Consider the following 17,550-nt stretch of genomic DNA (forward strand, 5'->3'; position numbering starts at 1 on the left):
ATATATTTTGTTTCTCTTATTTGAAAATATTTTGTAACTTGCTACACACAATAGGGATGTTTCACGTGTTTTCTCCCTTTAGTCGTCTTACTTCTTACTTAGTTTACTTTGTAGAGAGATTTGGAGGATCCTCTTCAATAAAACTGTCTAATTGTTAAGTAAGGACTGCAGGGTGTGGAAAGCAATGACTTCCTCGGTCAGTTCACTGATCCTGAAACTGAAAGCTTTCTGTGTTACATTGTCTTTTTCAGTGCTTACTTATTCAAAATGAGATTTCTAAAATCGTGGACCAGACGAGATTCCGAACACCCTGAATACCTGTAGAATTTTCGGACCCGTGCATTTTTATGGAAACAGTTTTAGGTCGCCTTTGTTACACATCAAACATTTCAAACCTGTACAAAAATTATGTATGGTGCTTCCATAGACAGTTCAACCTATGCCCAGAAATTACTTTTTTACGAAATTAATGTTGATATAGCACACATGCCCGAAAAAAACTGTCCATAAATATCGAAGGAAGCCTCTATATCCAAAAAGTCTACTTAAGTTCTTATACCACTCTCTTGCACTTGTGTAATGGATGGTTTTGGAAAACCTTCAGTGGTTTCTTGTCCATATAGATTTTCCTGTTCTCTCTACTGGTGCCACCCAATGAAATCGGCAGATGCACAGTTAGAATGCACTCAGTCTAAGCTCTGTTCCTGGGCAGGGGGTGCACACCAAGGCATAGCGCGCACCCAGGTCAGGTGCGGGCCGTATTGGACTGGTTCTGGGCGGTGGCCCAACGGTGGGCGCCGCGCAAATTTGAAAATCGTGCTCACCCCGTGGGGTGAGCCGATTGGTTGAAGGGGGTGTGGTGGTGGCGCGCTGTGCCTTGGTGCGTGCCCCCTGCCCACAGGTGGGGGACCGCATCGATACCTCCAACCAAACAGCCAAATAGTTCACACTGGTTCCCATCTATGATCCTTTCATACAGGAATACGACTCCAGTCTACAGTCAATGCCACAGGTGCCTGGTGGGTGGACAACCATGCTCCTTTTAAAGAACCTAAACTATGACTTGGAATGCATATTATAAATAAATATTGAAAATGAAGGATGAAAGAAAATACAGTAAATGTGAAGATGTTTTTTATGTCATCTTTATGTGGTTGTGAATAAATACGGCCTGAAAATTGTTATATTCTCTATCGCAGGAAGGTTTCAGTCTACTTTGTTTACTGTAAAAATTAAGTACGCTCCTCCAGGTGAGAGGATCATAGATGGGAACCAGTGTGAACTATTTGGCTATTTGGTTGGAGGTATCAATGCGGTCCCCCACATGTGAAGCATGGCCCTTGCTTTCCTCTCTCTGTCGTCTAATCGCATAGCCTAGAATTCCAGACTCCCATGCACTTACGTCAGGTCACCTTTAGGACAGGAGAATACATCTGGCATCCGATGCCAATGCACCATTTGGATGTGTCACTATTACCCTCCTTTCGGAATGATTTCAGGGACAAAGGCACACACTACGGGGGATTTTAGTGCAAAGGCACCAGCACTAGCTGAATGATGCACTGGCTTCGGCCTGTGCAGAACAGGAGGTGTTCAAGTGAAAAGGCAGGTGGAAATAGGTGGGCAAAGACGTGTACAGGAGAGGAAGTAGAGGTTGCGCTTGGGTGATGAAATGGTGCAGAGTGAGCAAGAATTGTCCTTCCACCACCATAATAATATAGAAAAACACAATTTTTCATACATGAGAACTCAGCATTTTAGGTTGCGTCATCGGAATACATTTGTTAAGTGGTTAGGTGCACTTGTATGCATCTGATCTGTGTTTTTAGATGAGGCTTTTATAAATGCAGATTAATGTTGGGTGGGGAGGTGTGGTATTACGTGTAGGTTGGCATTGTTTCATCCTAGGTTATCTATGTATTAAACAACTCTTCCTATTCTTTAAAGAGCTTTCCATCCAGGAGCACTGATGATCCTTCTCATATTTTATTCCTTGTTTATAAGCATACCCTGTTAAAGTGTTGCTCTTGTCTGCCCCTATTGACATGTTATGTTCATAAGTTGCTTCTATTGGCGTATTGGCCTTGTTGACCATTCTAGTATGTTGAATCTTTTGTAAATTTGGGTCTGCACTTGTCTTGACCCTGTGTCGAAATGACCATGCCAGCGTGCTTTATTCTTTTTATCCCATAACAATCTGCATGTATTCTTCTGTTTGCAGATGGCACCCACAGTGTTACCGCTCAGTGCTCCCTGCTCGTCACCATTATCACCGATGAAATGCTAACCAACAGCATCACCCTGCGACTGGAGGACATGTCACAAGAGCGCTTCCTCTCACCCCTGCTGTCCCTCTTCATTGATGGGGTGGCAACTGTGCTGTCTGCTACCCGCCATGACATTGTCATCTTCAACATCCAGAATGACACTGATGTGCGTGCCAACATCCTCAACGTCAGTCTGTCAGTGCTGCTGCCGGGCGGGGCTCGGGATCAGTTCTTCCCTTCTGAAGACTTGCAAGAGATGCTCTACCTCAACCGCACTCTTCTGGCTGCAATCTCCAGCCAGCGAGTCCTACCTTTCGACGACAACATCTGTCTGCGTGAGCCCTGTGAGAACTATATGCGCTGTGTTTCTGTTCTCAAATTCGACAGCTCAGCTCCCTTCATTGCATCTGACACTATCCTCTTCCGCCCTATCCACCCCATCAATGGCCTTCGCTGCCGCTGCCCACCTGGCTTCACCGGGGACTACTGTGAGACTGAGGTGGATTTGTGCTACTCCAGCCCATGCCGCAACAACGGGCACTGCTTAAGTCGTGAGGGTGGCTACACCTGTGAATGCCTGGACGATTTCACTGGTAGGTACACAGTGACCTGTGGGAAAGTATGTTGTGGGGTAGATAGTATCCCCTTTTACAGTTGCCCTCTCACATCAGAAGAGGTGAAAGAATCTGTGAATAATGTTGGTCTGTGCATTGATGTCCATCACACTCAGTAGATGTCCCCGGGTATTCTTGGTCTGTGGATTGTTGCATTTCTGAACTTGTTTATTCCAGGTATCTCACACTTGTTTGCTGGTTTATAGATTCATACATTTGGCATTTATCCTCTCTAAAAATCTTAAAATGAAATGTCCCTGGCTCCTATTGGTAGGCCCACATGTCCATCTTTAACAATCTATAGTCCTTGTGGTTTAAATATTTGTCAACTGCCCATCTCAAAATGTCTGATGCATATTGATTAATGAATGCATACACCCGCCTTCCCTAAAACCCCATGCCTTTAGTTCCTGTACTGGCAAAGATTTATACACATGCTCCTGTTACCCAAAAGTCATTTTATGGTCTGGCTAGACAGTGCAGCTGTGCCAGACAATTATGTGAACATCACTAGAGAGGGGTTTTGGCTCTGCCCACAAGTTGGAAGCCAGGGGTCCATATTTTAATTGAGCAGAAGTTGTGTGCTTCCACAAAAAAGTGCTTGCCCTCCACACAGCTGTGAGTATTTTGCTCATTTATCCCCCTGCCTAAGCTGGACTTTGAGGGACACTCCCAAGACATTTGAATGCTTTTAAAGTGTCTTAAATAACTAGATAATGTATGTTGTTTTTCTCTGGCAGCAGCACAGATGGGAGAAAGGCAGTTGTTAACCTGCATGGATGTTTAGGTCTGGCTTGACAGTGCAACTGTCACCGGATATTTCACCTACACCAATATTATTCTACATTTCTTTGCTTCCATATAAATACAAATCCATTGCCATGCAGTTGTCTTGTAATGCTTCACATTACCATATATCATAACTTTAAAGCCAGACCTATTGGCATTGCAGATGCTTATCTTGTATCCGTTGTTGCTTTGGATCTATATGTATGTATTTTTAACCAGTCATTCTGCAGTGATTTCGAGGCTTTCATAACATTTTGTACATTTCTAAAGATGTACAGAGCCTATGCGAAGTGGTGCTTTCTAAAAGTCGAAAGCCTCTGGTTTGTTTGGTGTGTAGCTTTATGCTCCTGAAAAACCCTCTGTTCATAAATGATAATATTTATTTTGTTTCATTGATTGGGGGGGTGTCTGTCCAAGCCACCTAAGCAGCCCCACTCATACATGCTCCAGTGTAGATCAGGGGTAATAGGCTCGTTTTTCTTAACCAACAAAAAGTGCCTTTTGTTCATCTTGGTGTATGCCGGCAAGGTGGATCTGCAAATTAAGCACGTGCTCTTGAGATATTTTGTGACCTGTAGGATAAAGAGTTTGAATCCCAGCAAAGCCAATTCGGCCACCTGTTCTTGAGAGGTCAATACATTAAGTGCCGTTAAGTTGGGTAGTATTAATGTTTGGTGTTTCCACTTCTTATAGAGGTAAAACTGCAACATGAAGCTTTATGATTGTAGATTGGTAGATCTGGCAATTCTTGCACTCACAGATGATGTTTCTGGTGCCCTGTGGTATGTAGATCGCTGCATCTGTCTGTCCCTTCTGTTATTCCTAACTCACCTGGTACTTTTGGTATATGTGCCTATACTTGTTACCTGTTACTTACACACACGCGTGCACATGGTGTGTTAAGGTGTTTTTTATAGATCTGAACTTGGTCTCTCTATAAACAAATGACGCACAAAGAGTGTACAGGTCTTGTCAACTGGCAGAGTGATACCCCACTTACCCTACTTGCAGGAATCTAATGAGAATAGGATAGGATACCTCACCTGCGGGTTGTGGTATGCTTCATCATTGGTGACCTAACCACTCTAGGGCAATACCACCTTAGCGGACTCAACTGCTAGTCAGGAGTTCTTGATAAGAATTTCTCTGGTCAGTAAAAGGGAGCCAGATGTGTTTTCCTAAAAATATCTCTGGGTATACCCAAGAGGTCAGGAGTTCTTGATAAAAATGTCTCTGGTCAGTAAAAGGGAGCCAGATGTGTTTTCCTAAAAATATCTCTGGGTATACCCAAGAGGTGTCCCTTTTATTCACTGGGTTCCTCAAATATGATTAGCAACCAACCCTGTATGAACGCACAATGAGCATAATGGATTATCAACCCATGTAAGTTTAGCAACCTGTTTTGACCTCCATTATCACCCTAAGGGTCGCCTTCTCCACGGCATCTCTACTTCATGCCTAATTCTGAGTGGAATTTGTGTGTAGAAGTGAGATATGTTATTTATCATAGCTGAACAATCATGTCAAAGATAGAAACCTTCAAGAAAACATAGGCAGCCAACAGTGTTTATATAACCTCACCCCACGTCTGCAAAACACCGCATGCTCACACATCTGTGTACTTAGGGAAACGTGCAAGTTGAGGCACACAAACACAGCAAACAGTGGTCATGCAAGAATGTTAATTTATTTTATATTGTCAACTGACTCTTCATAAGGGCTATCCTTGCACTCTGGGCATGCTGAGGGGCACATCTCTGTAGTTACACGCTTACAGTAGTGAACGTGAAACCTTTGTTGATCACATTGCTGTATCAAGGCTGCAACTGGATGAGGGATGGATCCTGCTAATTTGCTTGAAGTGACACACAACAAAAACAGAAAAGGACAGACACATGCATTGTTGTTCTTCATGCCATGAAAAAATAATGAAGGTCAATTTGAGCAAGAACCTACAAACCCATCTTTCAGGAAAACCTACCGCTGTGTGGTATTTGGTACCTGAGGACTTTCCCTTGTAGTAGTAGTAATTAGTATCCTCTTCTACAGTTACCCAATTTTTATGCAGTCAGATTCTTTTGGAAAACATGAGAGAGCCTGGTAATAGAGCATTTCTCTGTTACGCTGTGAGAGTGGTTATGTGTCAGTTTTTGTTTATTATCTTCTTCACCTGGTTAGCACGAGCTGTAGTCCTCTCTCTCTGCTCTTGGTGGCTCCCTAATGTGTTGACACTACATGCATTAGCATAGGAAACCCATAAGTATTGGCTTTGTCACTGTTTGTTAGATCAGCTTTTTTATCACAACTTCCGTCTCTGGTTTGGTCCCTGTTAGCTAAGAGCTATTTTGTTTTACTAAAAGTGTATATACAATATACTTACAAGGGCCTTGCTTATCCATTTGTCAGTCAGTTACATTTCCATTTTCTTCTGCCCACTATGCCATATAGGACGGGGCAATGTACCACTTTCGCTATTGGCTTTAATTCACTGTGAGTGATTGTGTTCTCCTCCTTCATAAGGGGTGCACCACCTTGCAAAATAGGTCCCCGCAGTGCCATGGACTACAATGTATGCTTTTTGAGACCAATAATTTTTACTTTTAGCCAATGTATTTGTTTTTTTTTGTATTTGCAATAGTTCAGTAGCTCCTCCAAAAATAGAGTTTTATAAAGACAATCACAAAATAAGCATTCATTGAGTTAGAAAACTGGAAGCCACTGCCAGACCTATTGGCTTTGCCAGTGCTTGTTCCTTCTGCTCTGAAGCTGAAAACCGCCTAACACAGTGTGTCTTGAACTGTCCGGCCTACGAAGAATGTATTGGCAGTTCAGCAGGTCTCGGTGTGACATTCATGCCACATTAAATCCTGAGAAATTGGCCTTAACAGTACAGTCTGTGCAGAAGTGGTTGTATCCCTGCGGCGGATAAAATCTCACTGCTCAGGTATGTTTGTAGTCTCAGTAAACGGCTCTAACGATCCCACGGAGGTCTTGCTGATGCGCCTCCTGTCATTGGGTGGCCGCTGCACTGGCCACACTAATACCCATTTCCATTTCACGGCAAGACATTTGTTTTCTGGAAGTAGAACCGTGGGCCCCGCCTTCTTGCTTGAAACAAAGAAGCCTTCTGTGGCGAGGACGGCCAGAAGATCCCACCGCCCCGGCATCTGAGCAGCGCCTGTCTCACCCGGAGAGCTCACCGGTGTCCTGCCCTCTGCCGTTCGTTCTCTTACGGTTCACTGGAGCCTGGCAATGCGTGTTCCCTGGGCTCCCGCGCAGGCCACACACACAGATCACCACCCCACGCGAATACACCTCCCGCCAAATGCTCCACATTCTTCTTTTGGGAAATATTTCCCAAAGTTGTGAGCGGTGTCTTAGCAGTCTTACCTCCAGCAAGCTGCTCTATCGAGCCCATAATCACCGTTCTCTATAGAAATATATAGGTTTATCACAACCACATGGCTATTTTTCAAAATCTTCCTCCCCGAGGGAAGTCCTTACGTTTTTTTTTCATCTTTTCTGAAGTACTGACTACACCGACAGAGCAATGACTTGAAATGCCTATAGGTGTCAATAGCTAGTACTCCCCACTCCACAGTTCAGCTCCTGCCATCTAACCTTGGCACCCGCCAGGGCCCCCAGATCCTTATTAGATACAGTGCACAAGTGAGCCCATAAAAATGGCGCCGAGAAGGGGCCCCTACTACACTCTGTGAAATTGTAGAAGCAAAGTGACCTACAGAGCGGTGTTATTTTAGAAACGCAGCAGAGAAGTCGTGGGTATTAGGAGGTCACTTTAAAACGTAATGCAGATCGAGAGAATTACAGGACTGACTCACAGCACACATTACCGGAAATTGGTAACATTAGGAAGTTTAAAACTGGCGTTTTGGGTATACTTCTTTAAACATATTATTCAACTTCAAAGTTTTAGTAGGTATGTGTGTCAAACTTTTTTTTAAAGTGGTTGTATGATGGAACCACGCGTGCTGCAACCACGCATGCCTGAACAACTCGGTCGCAACAACAACTGTGTTGTTTCCACGCATGCATTTACAACGATTTTTTGTTGTAAAGGCATGTGTGGAAACGGCATGCGTGGTTGTCGCATGCCACCGACCCTAAAAACAGAAGTACCCCGGCTCCCCCACCCTTAAAAACTACCCCGATGCCCCCCACCCACCCTGAACCCTAAAACCGACACCCACCCCAAAAATAAAACAACCCGACCCCTAAAAACAAAATTACCCCGACCCCCGCCACCCCACCCCTAAAAACAGAAGTACCCCGACCCCACTTTTAAAAACTTCCCCGATACCCCCACCCATCCTGAGCCCTAAAACCGACCCCAACCCCAAAAATAAAACTACTCAACCCCTAAAAACAAAATTACCCTGCCCCCCCCACCCTGCCCCTAAAAACCTGACCCCCACATGCCCTGAATACAAAATTACCCCAACCTCCTGCCCCTAAAAACCCGACCCCCCCCACCCGCCCTAAATACAAAATTACCCTGACCCCCCACCCCTAAAAACCCACCTGCCCTAAATACAAAATAACCCTGATCCCTCCACCCCCACCCCTTATAACATGCCCCCCACCGGCCCTAAATACAAAATCACCCCAACCACCCACCCCTGCCCCTAAAAACTTGACCCCCCCACCTGCCCTGAATACAAAATTACCCTAACTAGCCCATAAAAATCCGCTCTAAATACAAAATTACCCCAACCCCCACCCCTGCCCCTAAAAACCCGACCCCCACCACCCTTAATACAAAATTACCCCAACCCCTACCCCTAAAAACCCGCCCCTCCACCCGCCCTAAAAACATAATTACCCCAACCCCCAAATACAAAATTACCCTGACCCCCCCACCCGCCCCTAAAAACCCGACCCCCCCACCCGCCCTAAATACAAAATTACCCCAACCCCCAGCCCCTAAAAACCCAACCCCCCACCTAATACAAAATCACCCGAGCCCTCCACCCCGCCCCTAAAAACAAAATAACCCCCACCAGCCCTAAAAACCATAGTACCGACCCACCCACCCTTAATAAAATAAAATAACCTAACAACTCCAACCCCTTCACCCCCCGCCCCCACCCGAGAGGTGGCATAATGAAAGGACAGTGATGTTAATGCCCAACAGTAGTAACTCAAGTGGCAGACAGAGACATGCCCACTATGCCGATCTGCTTCATGTCCGTGCTTTACATTCTCATTGAATTTAGACAAAAACCAGCAGGTAGTGCCCGGGTTCTGAGCATGCTAACTGGGTGAGCCAATAACACCATGCTAGTAGGTGCTGTTATTACCTATTGGCACTTTTATCTACTTTGGAAGTGTAAACATCTGGTTTTGCCCTGTCATTATGAGAAGCTATTACCTGTAAATTTAGTTATTAATGATTACAGGGTAATACACGTGATATTACTACTAATGTTGTTTGTGTCAGAGAATTGTAAAAAGTGAAGGTGTTGCATTTGGACCTAACCTCGAGTTACCCACCGTTGCCAACCTTGCAACAGGCTGTGGCAGGTTATGAGCAGGTGATGTGAAAAGTTGTGGCCCCAGGGAGGATGAGTTTCCTACCTGGGACCCAGTAATGGGATATTGGTGCTGCAGGCAGACTGCGCAATGTTGGTCTGGTGTACTATGGCATTCTTCGTCTTACCTGGCTCAGGTAATCCGAGGAGCATTTAATGAGTGAAAAAAATGCTGCCTCCCCCAGGGTAGTTCTGACACACCGGAAAGAATGGGCCTAATGGTTCAATTCAGGGGCGTTTTGGTGCTGCTCAAAGGTGCAGGATTGACAGCTTTGAATTCAGGCCTATCAGAATCTTTTTCTACGATGCGCAAATTTCCAAACATGACAAAGGAAAACAGAAGAAATAGACATACTACAGATCTGTGTGTGTGTGTGTGTGTGTGTTCACTGAAAAGTTTAACGTAATGTTATACTTAGGTGAAAAGTTCAGTAACAAAGTGATATGTTAAACTCCCAAAACACAGAAATTCATCAGTTATAGTTTCTCAAGTAACTAAGGTGCCATAAGGTAACCATATCTTGCGCCCCCCGCCATGTACAGATTTCTCATCAATAAAAACATTGCAAATGTTGCAGTGATATTATCAATGATGTCATAGAAGATGTCATAAGTGATGCAATATGTGGGGTGATTAGCAGTACATGGCGAGGGCACTAGTTATTATAGTTATCTTAGGGCAAAAGTTATAGTTACTTGCCCTGCAGGCAACTAACCCCACTCTGTATGTTGGGTGTAAGGCTTGGCCTGCAGCAAAGCTCTGTGGCCAACCCCCCCCTCACCCCTCTGCAGGCTGCCCTCAACCTGCAGGCAGCCAACCCCTTCACCTGTGTGCAGCAGGGGGTTATCAACAGGGCCTGGCCTGTGGCCAGGCTCTGTGACTAACCCACCTGAAGTCAGCCAGTGCCCCCTCTTGCAGGCTGACAACCCCACGTGTAGCCATGCGCAGCATAGGATTGGCCTTGGTGCCCCGGGGACCGCATCCCACAGAGCCAAAACATATCTATTAAGGGGAGAGGCATTCAGCCCCCTTCCCCAAACCTTAACAGACGCCTGAGACCCCATCCCCAAGACTAAATGCAATTAAAAAAGGGGAGTATCATCATACCCCATATACTCCATTCCCTAGGGTTAAGTTCAACAAATAAAGGGGTATATCTGCATAGCCCCTCTCCCAAGGCCAAAATCAATTAAAAAAAGGAGGGGGGTGTGCCCCCCCCCCCCCCCAAGCCTTCTCAGGCCATGGGGAGCGAATCCCTGGGGCCTTCCTTTATAATAGGTGGGGGCTCTGGTGTCCACCAGGGCCCCCCACCAACATGTTCGGGCCACAGGGGGCCCACAGAGCCACGCTGCCCCAGCCAGCTCCCCGCTTGGTTGCCCCTGCACGGAGGGAGCAACTATCTTTGCTTGCTATCTATGCTTGCTCCCCGCAGGTGGGAGCAGTATGTGTTTTGTTTCCCTGCCTGCAAGGAAACAGAACACAAGTCCGCTCCCAGCTGGTGGGAGCATTTTTAAATCTCCCAGCAGCTGGGAGCAGACTCCCATGTTTGCTCCCGTTTGTGGTAGGAGATTTAAAAATGCTCCTGCCAGATGAGCGCCACATACGTTTCCCTCCCTACAGTAGTGCAGGCAGGGAAACTATTCCGTTATGGGCTCCCAGGGACACTGTAACCGAGCCGGCCCCAGGAGATGGGGTCCTTGTGGCCTCTAAAGGCTCAAACAGGGGGGCCATGTGGCCCCCCCCCTTTTAACTTGTGTCACATTCCCGGGAGTTGGTGTCTGCAGGGCCATTTCAGGCTATGGTTGTGGGGGGGGTCGTCTGTGTGGGACCCCTTCCCATTTATTTACATTTCAGCCCCTGGGAAGGGCTACTTCGGGCCTTATTAGGCTCAGGGAGGGGGCCGCACACCCCCTTTCCTACATTGATTACTCAGCCCGGGGGATGAAGACCCTGGGTCCTTTTTAGGCCCTGAGAAGGGGACGGTGCTGCCCCCCTCTCCCTTTTAATACATTTTAGCCCTGGGGTATGGGGTCCCTGGAGCCTTTTAGGCTCCAGAAGGGGGGCCACGCACCCTTCTCCCTTATATTTTACCTCAGCCCTGGGGCATGGGGTCCTCAGTGTATCTCAGAGGCTTGAGGAGGGTGGCCACATGCCCCCTCTCCCCCAAAAAGTACCCTCTCCCCACCCAGCTCTGGCCCACCTTGAGGGGGTTTTAAAGAAATAATAATTGAGCATCTGCTTAGTTTTTTGTTCTATTTTGCCACATATTTGCTGATCCACCTCCGATTTGCAAATTAAAAAAAACATTTTTGGCTCCAGGTGGGATCGCTCTAAGAGCATCCGTACTCTGCTCCATATGCCTTTTTTTGCTTTTTTTCTAAGGACTCATGACTGAGTCCTGAGTCTTACATATATCGTTTTTTAACCACAAGCTCTCTGGAACTACTGAAAGGATTTACACCAAAACTCCGAAATCACTTTTTCTGGACCAAGATCTTTAATGTAAATCCGTTTAGTGGTTTTGGCTGTAGCTGTGTCTAAAGTTTCTACTGAAAAATGAATGGAGAAAACATGTTTTGCCCCCCCCCCCCTTTTTTTTCGGTTCCCTCTTGACAGATCACCCCAACATTTTCAGTACACAAATTAGTCAAAAAGTAGCACCTCTTTGGAATGTTCCAGGAGTAGCTGTCAAACTTCATCAAAGTTATTAGCAACACAAAAAGCCATTTCCTATGGAAACACGATCCCAACTCTAGCTACCCAGTGGCGGTCAGTGGCGACTGCCACTTGATAGTATATACATACATAAATTATAGAGAGAGAGAAAAAAAAAGAGAATATTTAAATATATAAATGTAATATGTATAGCATAAAACGATAGCCTCACATTGTGAAAATATGAAATGCAAAATTATGTGTTTAGTGGTTTTCACTGTTTTTGTTCAGAGTATCTATGAAAATATTTTCAAAAATAGTACTTCACAAGTTCAGAGATGGATATTAATGTTTTTCACTAGGGCTTACTTCTAAAGGAAGTGTTATTGATATTCCAACTCAGTGATACTCGTTTTAGGTCACAGCCTACCAGACAGCTAAGGACATCATGGAGACATTCAGAAAGCTAACTTAGGAGTGCATACCCCTGTTGCTTGTTATTGGCTTGGTGGTTTGTAACTCGCTTGTTCTTGCTTTCCGTTTTGTGGCTTTACCTGTTAAAGGCTGTCAACCTTGAGTTCGTACCTTCCCTTGCCAAACCTTATTTACTTTATCCTTCCGAGTCCTCCCTTTCTGTAAACAGGCCTGTAAATCTTGTTGTGATCTTGTTACATTTGCTGCGCATTCAAAGACCAAGTTAAAATGTTAGGCACTGTCTTCCAAGGGCATGACAATCTTGCTGGATACGGACATCAAGAAAGAGTTTTTTTTCTTAGCACATGACAACATTTAAATGAAGTATTTCAGAATATATCAGAATTAGAAAGACAATGAAGCACATTTTTGTTATGTCTGAAGTGTGATCAAAACAAATACTTTAATATGATCAAAACAAATCATTACACTATGTGATGCAATTTCCACACATTTTTGTCTGCGCACTATATTGTTTTATTTGTAAAACTCTATGTGCAAATTTAATTCCCATTTCAATTGAAAATGTGATGTCTGTAATGTCAGTGTGCTACAACACCATGAATATTCCACTTTACACCACTCTACTCTTCACCACTCCACTCTGCTGTGCACCACTCCACTTTGCATTACTACACTGAACTCTGCACCACTCCACTCTATGCCACTTCACTCTATGCCCATCTATTATACCCCGTAACACTCCACTGTATGCCAAAGCATTCTTCGCCACTATACACCACTGCACTCTTCACCACTGCACTCTACACCACTCCAGTCTAGGTCACACCAATTGACTCTGCTCAACTCCACTTTTTTTCCACGGTACTCTACATCACTCTGCAACACTGAACACTATGCCACTGCGCACTATGCCAATAAAATCTACGCCAGTGCACTTTACTCTGCAACACTCAGCTGTATGCTCTGCACTCTACGCCAATCCACTATACGCCACTCTAATCTATTCTACACCACTGCTCTGTATCCCACTGCAATCTACACCACTTGACTCTACACCATTACACCATTTGCCACTCTACACAACCGCACTCTATCCTGCACCACCCCAATCCACTCTTCCACTTCACTCTACTCTGAAACAATCTACTGTGTCACAGCGCTCTCCGCCAACACTCTTCGCTACTCCACTCTATGCCTCTACACTCTACACCACTCCACTCTTAACCAGTGCCCCCTGTGCCAATGCTCTCTACGCAACTGTGCTCTGTCATTGCAATCTCTGCCAATGCACTCTACATCACTGTACCCTGCACCACTGCTCTCTATGGCACTCTACACCACTGCACTCTGACACTCTACTCTGCGCACTGTACTTTCCACCACTGAATTCTACCCAACTCTACTCTGCACTACTCTACCCTGTTACTTCACTCTACACCACTGCACTCAATGCCACCACACTCTATGGCACCATACTCTACTCTGCACCATGCTATGTCATTGCACTCTAATCCACTCGACTCTACTGTACTCTAAGCCACTGGATTCTGTCACTGGACTATACTCTGTACCAGTGCCCTCTGCATCACACAACTTTATGCCACTCTACTCTGTGCCACTCCACTCTGTACCACCATATTCTGCATCACTGCACTCTACTATGCACCACTCTAATCTATGCCACTGTTTTTTATGACGCTGCTTGTATGCTGTTGAATTCAGTGCCACTGCCATCTGCACCACTGTACTCTGCAGGAGTCTACGCCAATGCTTTCTACACCAGTCCACTCTTCTCTATGTCACTCCATTGTATGCCACTCTGCCTGACTCCACACTATGCCAACACTCTCTGCGATTCCACTCTACAACATTCTACTCCACTCTTTGTCATTTCACTCTACAGCACACCACACCTCTCTCAGCACCTAACTTTTAGCCATGCTGAACAGTAGCCACGCTAGTGTACAACATGACTAAAATACATTGCCAAATCAGATATTTTATGCATAGATGAGACCTATTGGCTTTGCCGTTCTTGTTTAACTTTAGAAGGCTAAAATGCTGTGTCTCAGCTTCCGGGGCTTGAACTGGTGACTTGTCCCTTCCACAAATATTTATTCAGCAGGTGCTCAACCTGATAAAAGCCCCATCCCTGAGTTTGCGGGACAAGACAAAAACCCTTAGTCAGGTCCATAACTGTAGAGTTAACAACCCAAGCAATATGTATTCCCCGATGAGTTTGTAAGGCTCACAAATAATATTCATAGTTAATATTGATAAGTTATTTTAAGAAAAAGTAGTTCCCTGAGTGGAAGCAGTGGAAGAATACAAGTTATTCTACCAAAAAGATGGTAAATAATCTATGCTCCAAGGGAGGGATAAACACAAGAAGAGGAAGGAACCTGTTGAGTAAGAAGTAACCAATGAGAATGACAAGAAAGCCAACCAGTGATAAGTAGTGGGCTGACCAAAAGACCATTGTAACTGCAAAATTGGCCTTTGACTACAAACATCTAAAAACTGTCTGTAATCGAGACCTAAAAAGTACAATGTTACTGGCTCAGGTAAACACATCCGCTAGTTGAAAAAACTACCGTACTGGAGGCACACATCCTTCAGAAATCAATTTTATTCTGCAGAATGTGCATCCATTGAGAAAGAATCTTAAACATACATTACGGTCAAACTAAAACAGAATTGGAATTGGGAGGAAAAAAGATTATGGGAGATTATGGGTACGTTATGGGATTTTGCCCAGCGGGACCAGTAATGAGGCTGTAGCTCTATCAACCTTAGCATTGAATTAGCTACCACCAGCCAAGCAGTCTCCATATTTAAGAGGGATTACTTTCTCGTTGAGTAAGGGGGTGGGTGAAGGAGGGCACTTTTGAGGTCACTAGCACTGGCCAAGTGTTTAGCCGGCAATCTCCATACAAGATCCCCTGGTGGTTTTTAGGGTAAGGAGACTACCTGGAACAAAATGGCAAACAAGGAACCGTTCAGAGAAACAGTGGGGGTGTCTCAGGGCCCGAATCGCAGTGATACTGTCCCACAGCTATAACTACAGTGAGCCACTACTCATTCACACTGTTTAATCATACCTAGTAAAGCAGGATTGTACCCAAACACTACCAGAGGCATCAGCCAATGCTACAGGTACAGTCGTCCTATCCACGTTATTGCTACGTGTGATACTCTCCTTGCCCCCGGAGGTTCAGCTTAGCCTCGAACTCCATTTGGTGTTATTGTGGAAATATTTTTTGCTGGCGGCCTCATCATCACCAGTGCTGGATTTGTTATGGTGCCTTGAGCTGAAAGGGGCAGTGGGGCCTGAAGGGATAGGCTGTGAATATGTCTTTGTTTCTTCTGCCTAGGAGGTGGTCTGGAGAGGTTAATGGTTTCCATGACAACTGCCAAGCTGCTGACCAGGAGAGGGACATTTATAGAGAAGCAATGGTGATAAATTTAGCAGTCCTTCTTGGAAGTGGGAGGCAGGGGAGGTCGAAGACAGGGCAGTGGAGAGATTAACTGCAGGGGAAGGGTCTCATCATGAGATCAAACTGTGCCTGTGAGGCGGTGGAGGGGAGGGGATGGGCAGCATTTTTACACAACGTTAGTTTTTTTTTGCTTCCTGTTTCCAGGTATTTGACAGGTATTTTACGGGCCTATTTAATATTGATTCACCAGTTTTGCTCACGTGCAGGTGCCTTTATTTTCCTCCCTCCTTTATTTACCCCCTGTCCTTCATTAGACAGCAACCATTGTTCCTCCACCTTTTCTCACCTCCAGCTTTAATTACTGTCCCAATCTTTCGTTTATTCTTGTTCCCTCCTTTGACACATCATCTCCGTCTGCCTCCCTTTATTCACACCCCACTTTAGTCTGTCTCCACTCTGTAGCTCCTCTCACGTTGTCTCTCTTCCTTTATTCCACCCCCTAGTTATTTATTCACGCTCTTTACACTGTGACGTTTATTCCCTGTCTTTCTTCGTGGGTGTTGCTCCGGATCACCGCACTTCCTTCATGAATCTGCAAATTTTGTTCACCTCTATATTTTATTAACCTCCGCTTTTCATCCTCCCATCTGTTTGTCACCTCCACAGGCGTTCAACTCCCCAGACCCCATTGATATTCATCACCTAAAGTGTTCGGCCCATGTATTCAGGTCATTTTATGTATTTGCATTTGGCTCTATTAATCTCCCCGCTCGTCTTCCCGCTTTGATTGCCTACTTATTTACCCTTTTAATTTTTACCTTTCAAGTACAGTTTGTATCATGGTTACCATTTGTGTGTGTTCATAGTAGGAGCAGATACTAAGATCAATACAAACATGGCTTCGTGTTTTGTGTAACGTTTTGTCGAGGCAAAAATATGTCCTTGTATGTATCACATTTATGTGTGTGTGTGTGTTCTGCTGTACCGCCTTATGCAGAAAGCATAGCAAAATTTTAAAAACAGACACAAATACAGTTGATAATGTTGATAAGCAGTCAAGTCATTTGTGCAAGGCAGGGGATTCACAGTCTGTCAAATGGGAACAAAATACAGTGCACACATACCCGAAACTGCTTAGGTGAATAATTTTTCATTTTTGAAGATCACTAAATCACTTCCTTGTTAGGCTACTAGGCATCCAGGATTTGCTTGAACAGTCTGTTTGTCACCACCTGTTCTGGCAAATTTCAGTAAATGTAGCAAATATCCTGGTTTTCGGAGACTGTGGCATGAAAAAAAAGGACGGCAAGTTCTTATGTGTTCAAGTGCAGAATTATTTAGCATTGCTAAGAAGAAGGTAGTTTAGCTAACACAGACGATAGTGCTATTAAAAGTTTCCTTCAATGCTCGTGTTCTTTGTCTTGTGTTTTGGTGGGTACTGTTAAGGAACTAATAGTCTGCATCATGGTCAATGCATTAGTCTCATTTCTGTGTTTCTGAAATTATACGGTTTTTGTTATTTTTCAAAGTCTGGTTAGCCTTTGCCCTTGATGATTGCTAGTGTTATGTAATTGTCACTGGCTATATAGTTAGAAACATTGAACAGCAATTAGAAGATCATCTGGCCCCACATTAAAGGATACTCTAAGTCATCAGTAACTTATGGATGTCACTTTGCCGGAGTTGAAAACAACGGTAGAATAGCTGAGTGGATGTCTATAACTCTAGATCCATCTTGTGTGTGTTACCTGTTGAACACTGGTTTCATTACAAGCGGCTGCTTTGTAAGTCCATGAT

General features: G+C 44.8%; 1 protein-coding gene across 2 annotated transcripts in view; it reads left to right on the top strand.

The window, feature by feature from the left end:
* CELSR2 (cadherin EGF LAG seven-pass G-type receptor 2) overlaps window positions 1-17,550 on the top strand; it is a 301,695-nt gene that overhangs the window by 103,000 nt on the left and 181,145 nt on the right. For both annotated transcript variants that reach the window (XM_069238878.1, XM_069238877.1), the window contains exon 2: window positions 2,222-2,860. In XM_069238878.1, the coding sequence (XP_069094979.1) occupies window positions 2,222-2,860 (639 nt within the window). The remainder of the gene's footprint in view (window positions 1-2,221; window positions 2,861-17,550) is intronic.

Source organism: Pleurodeles waltl, chromosome 6, assembly GCF_031143425.1.
Source record: "Pleurodeles waltl isolate 20211129_DDA chromosome 6, aPleWal1.hap1.20221129, whole genome shotgun sequence".
In the NCBI taxonomy this organism is placed as follows: Eukaryota; Metazoa; Chordata; class Amphibia; order Caudata; family Salamandridae; genus Pleurodeles; species Pleurodeles waltl.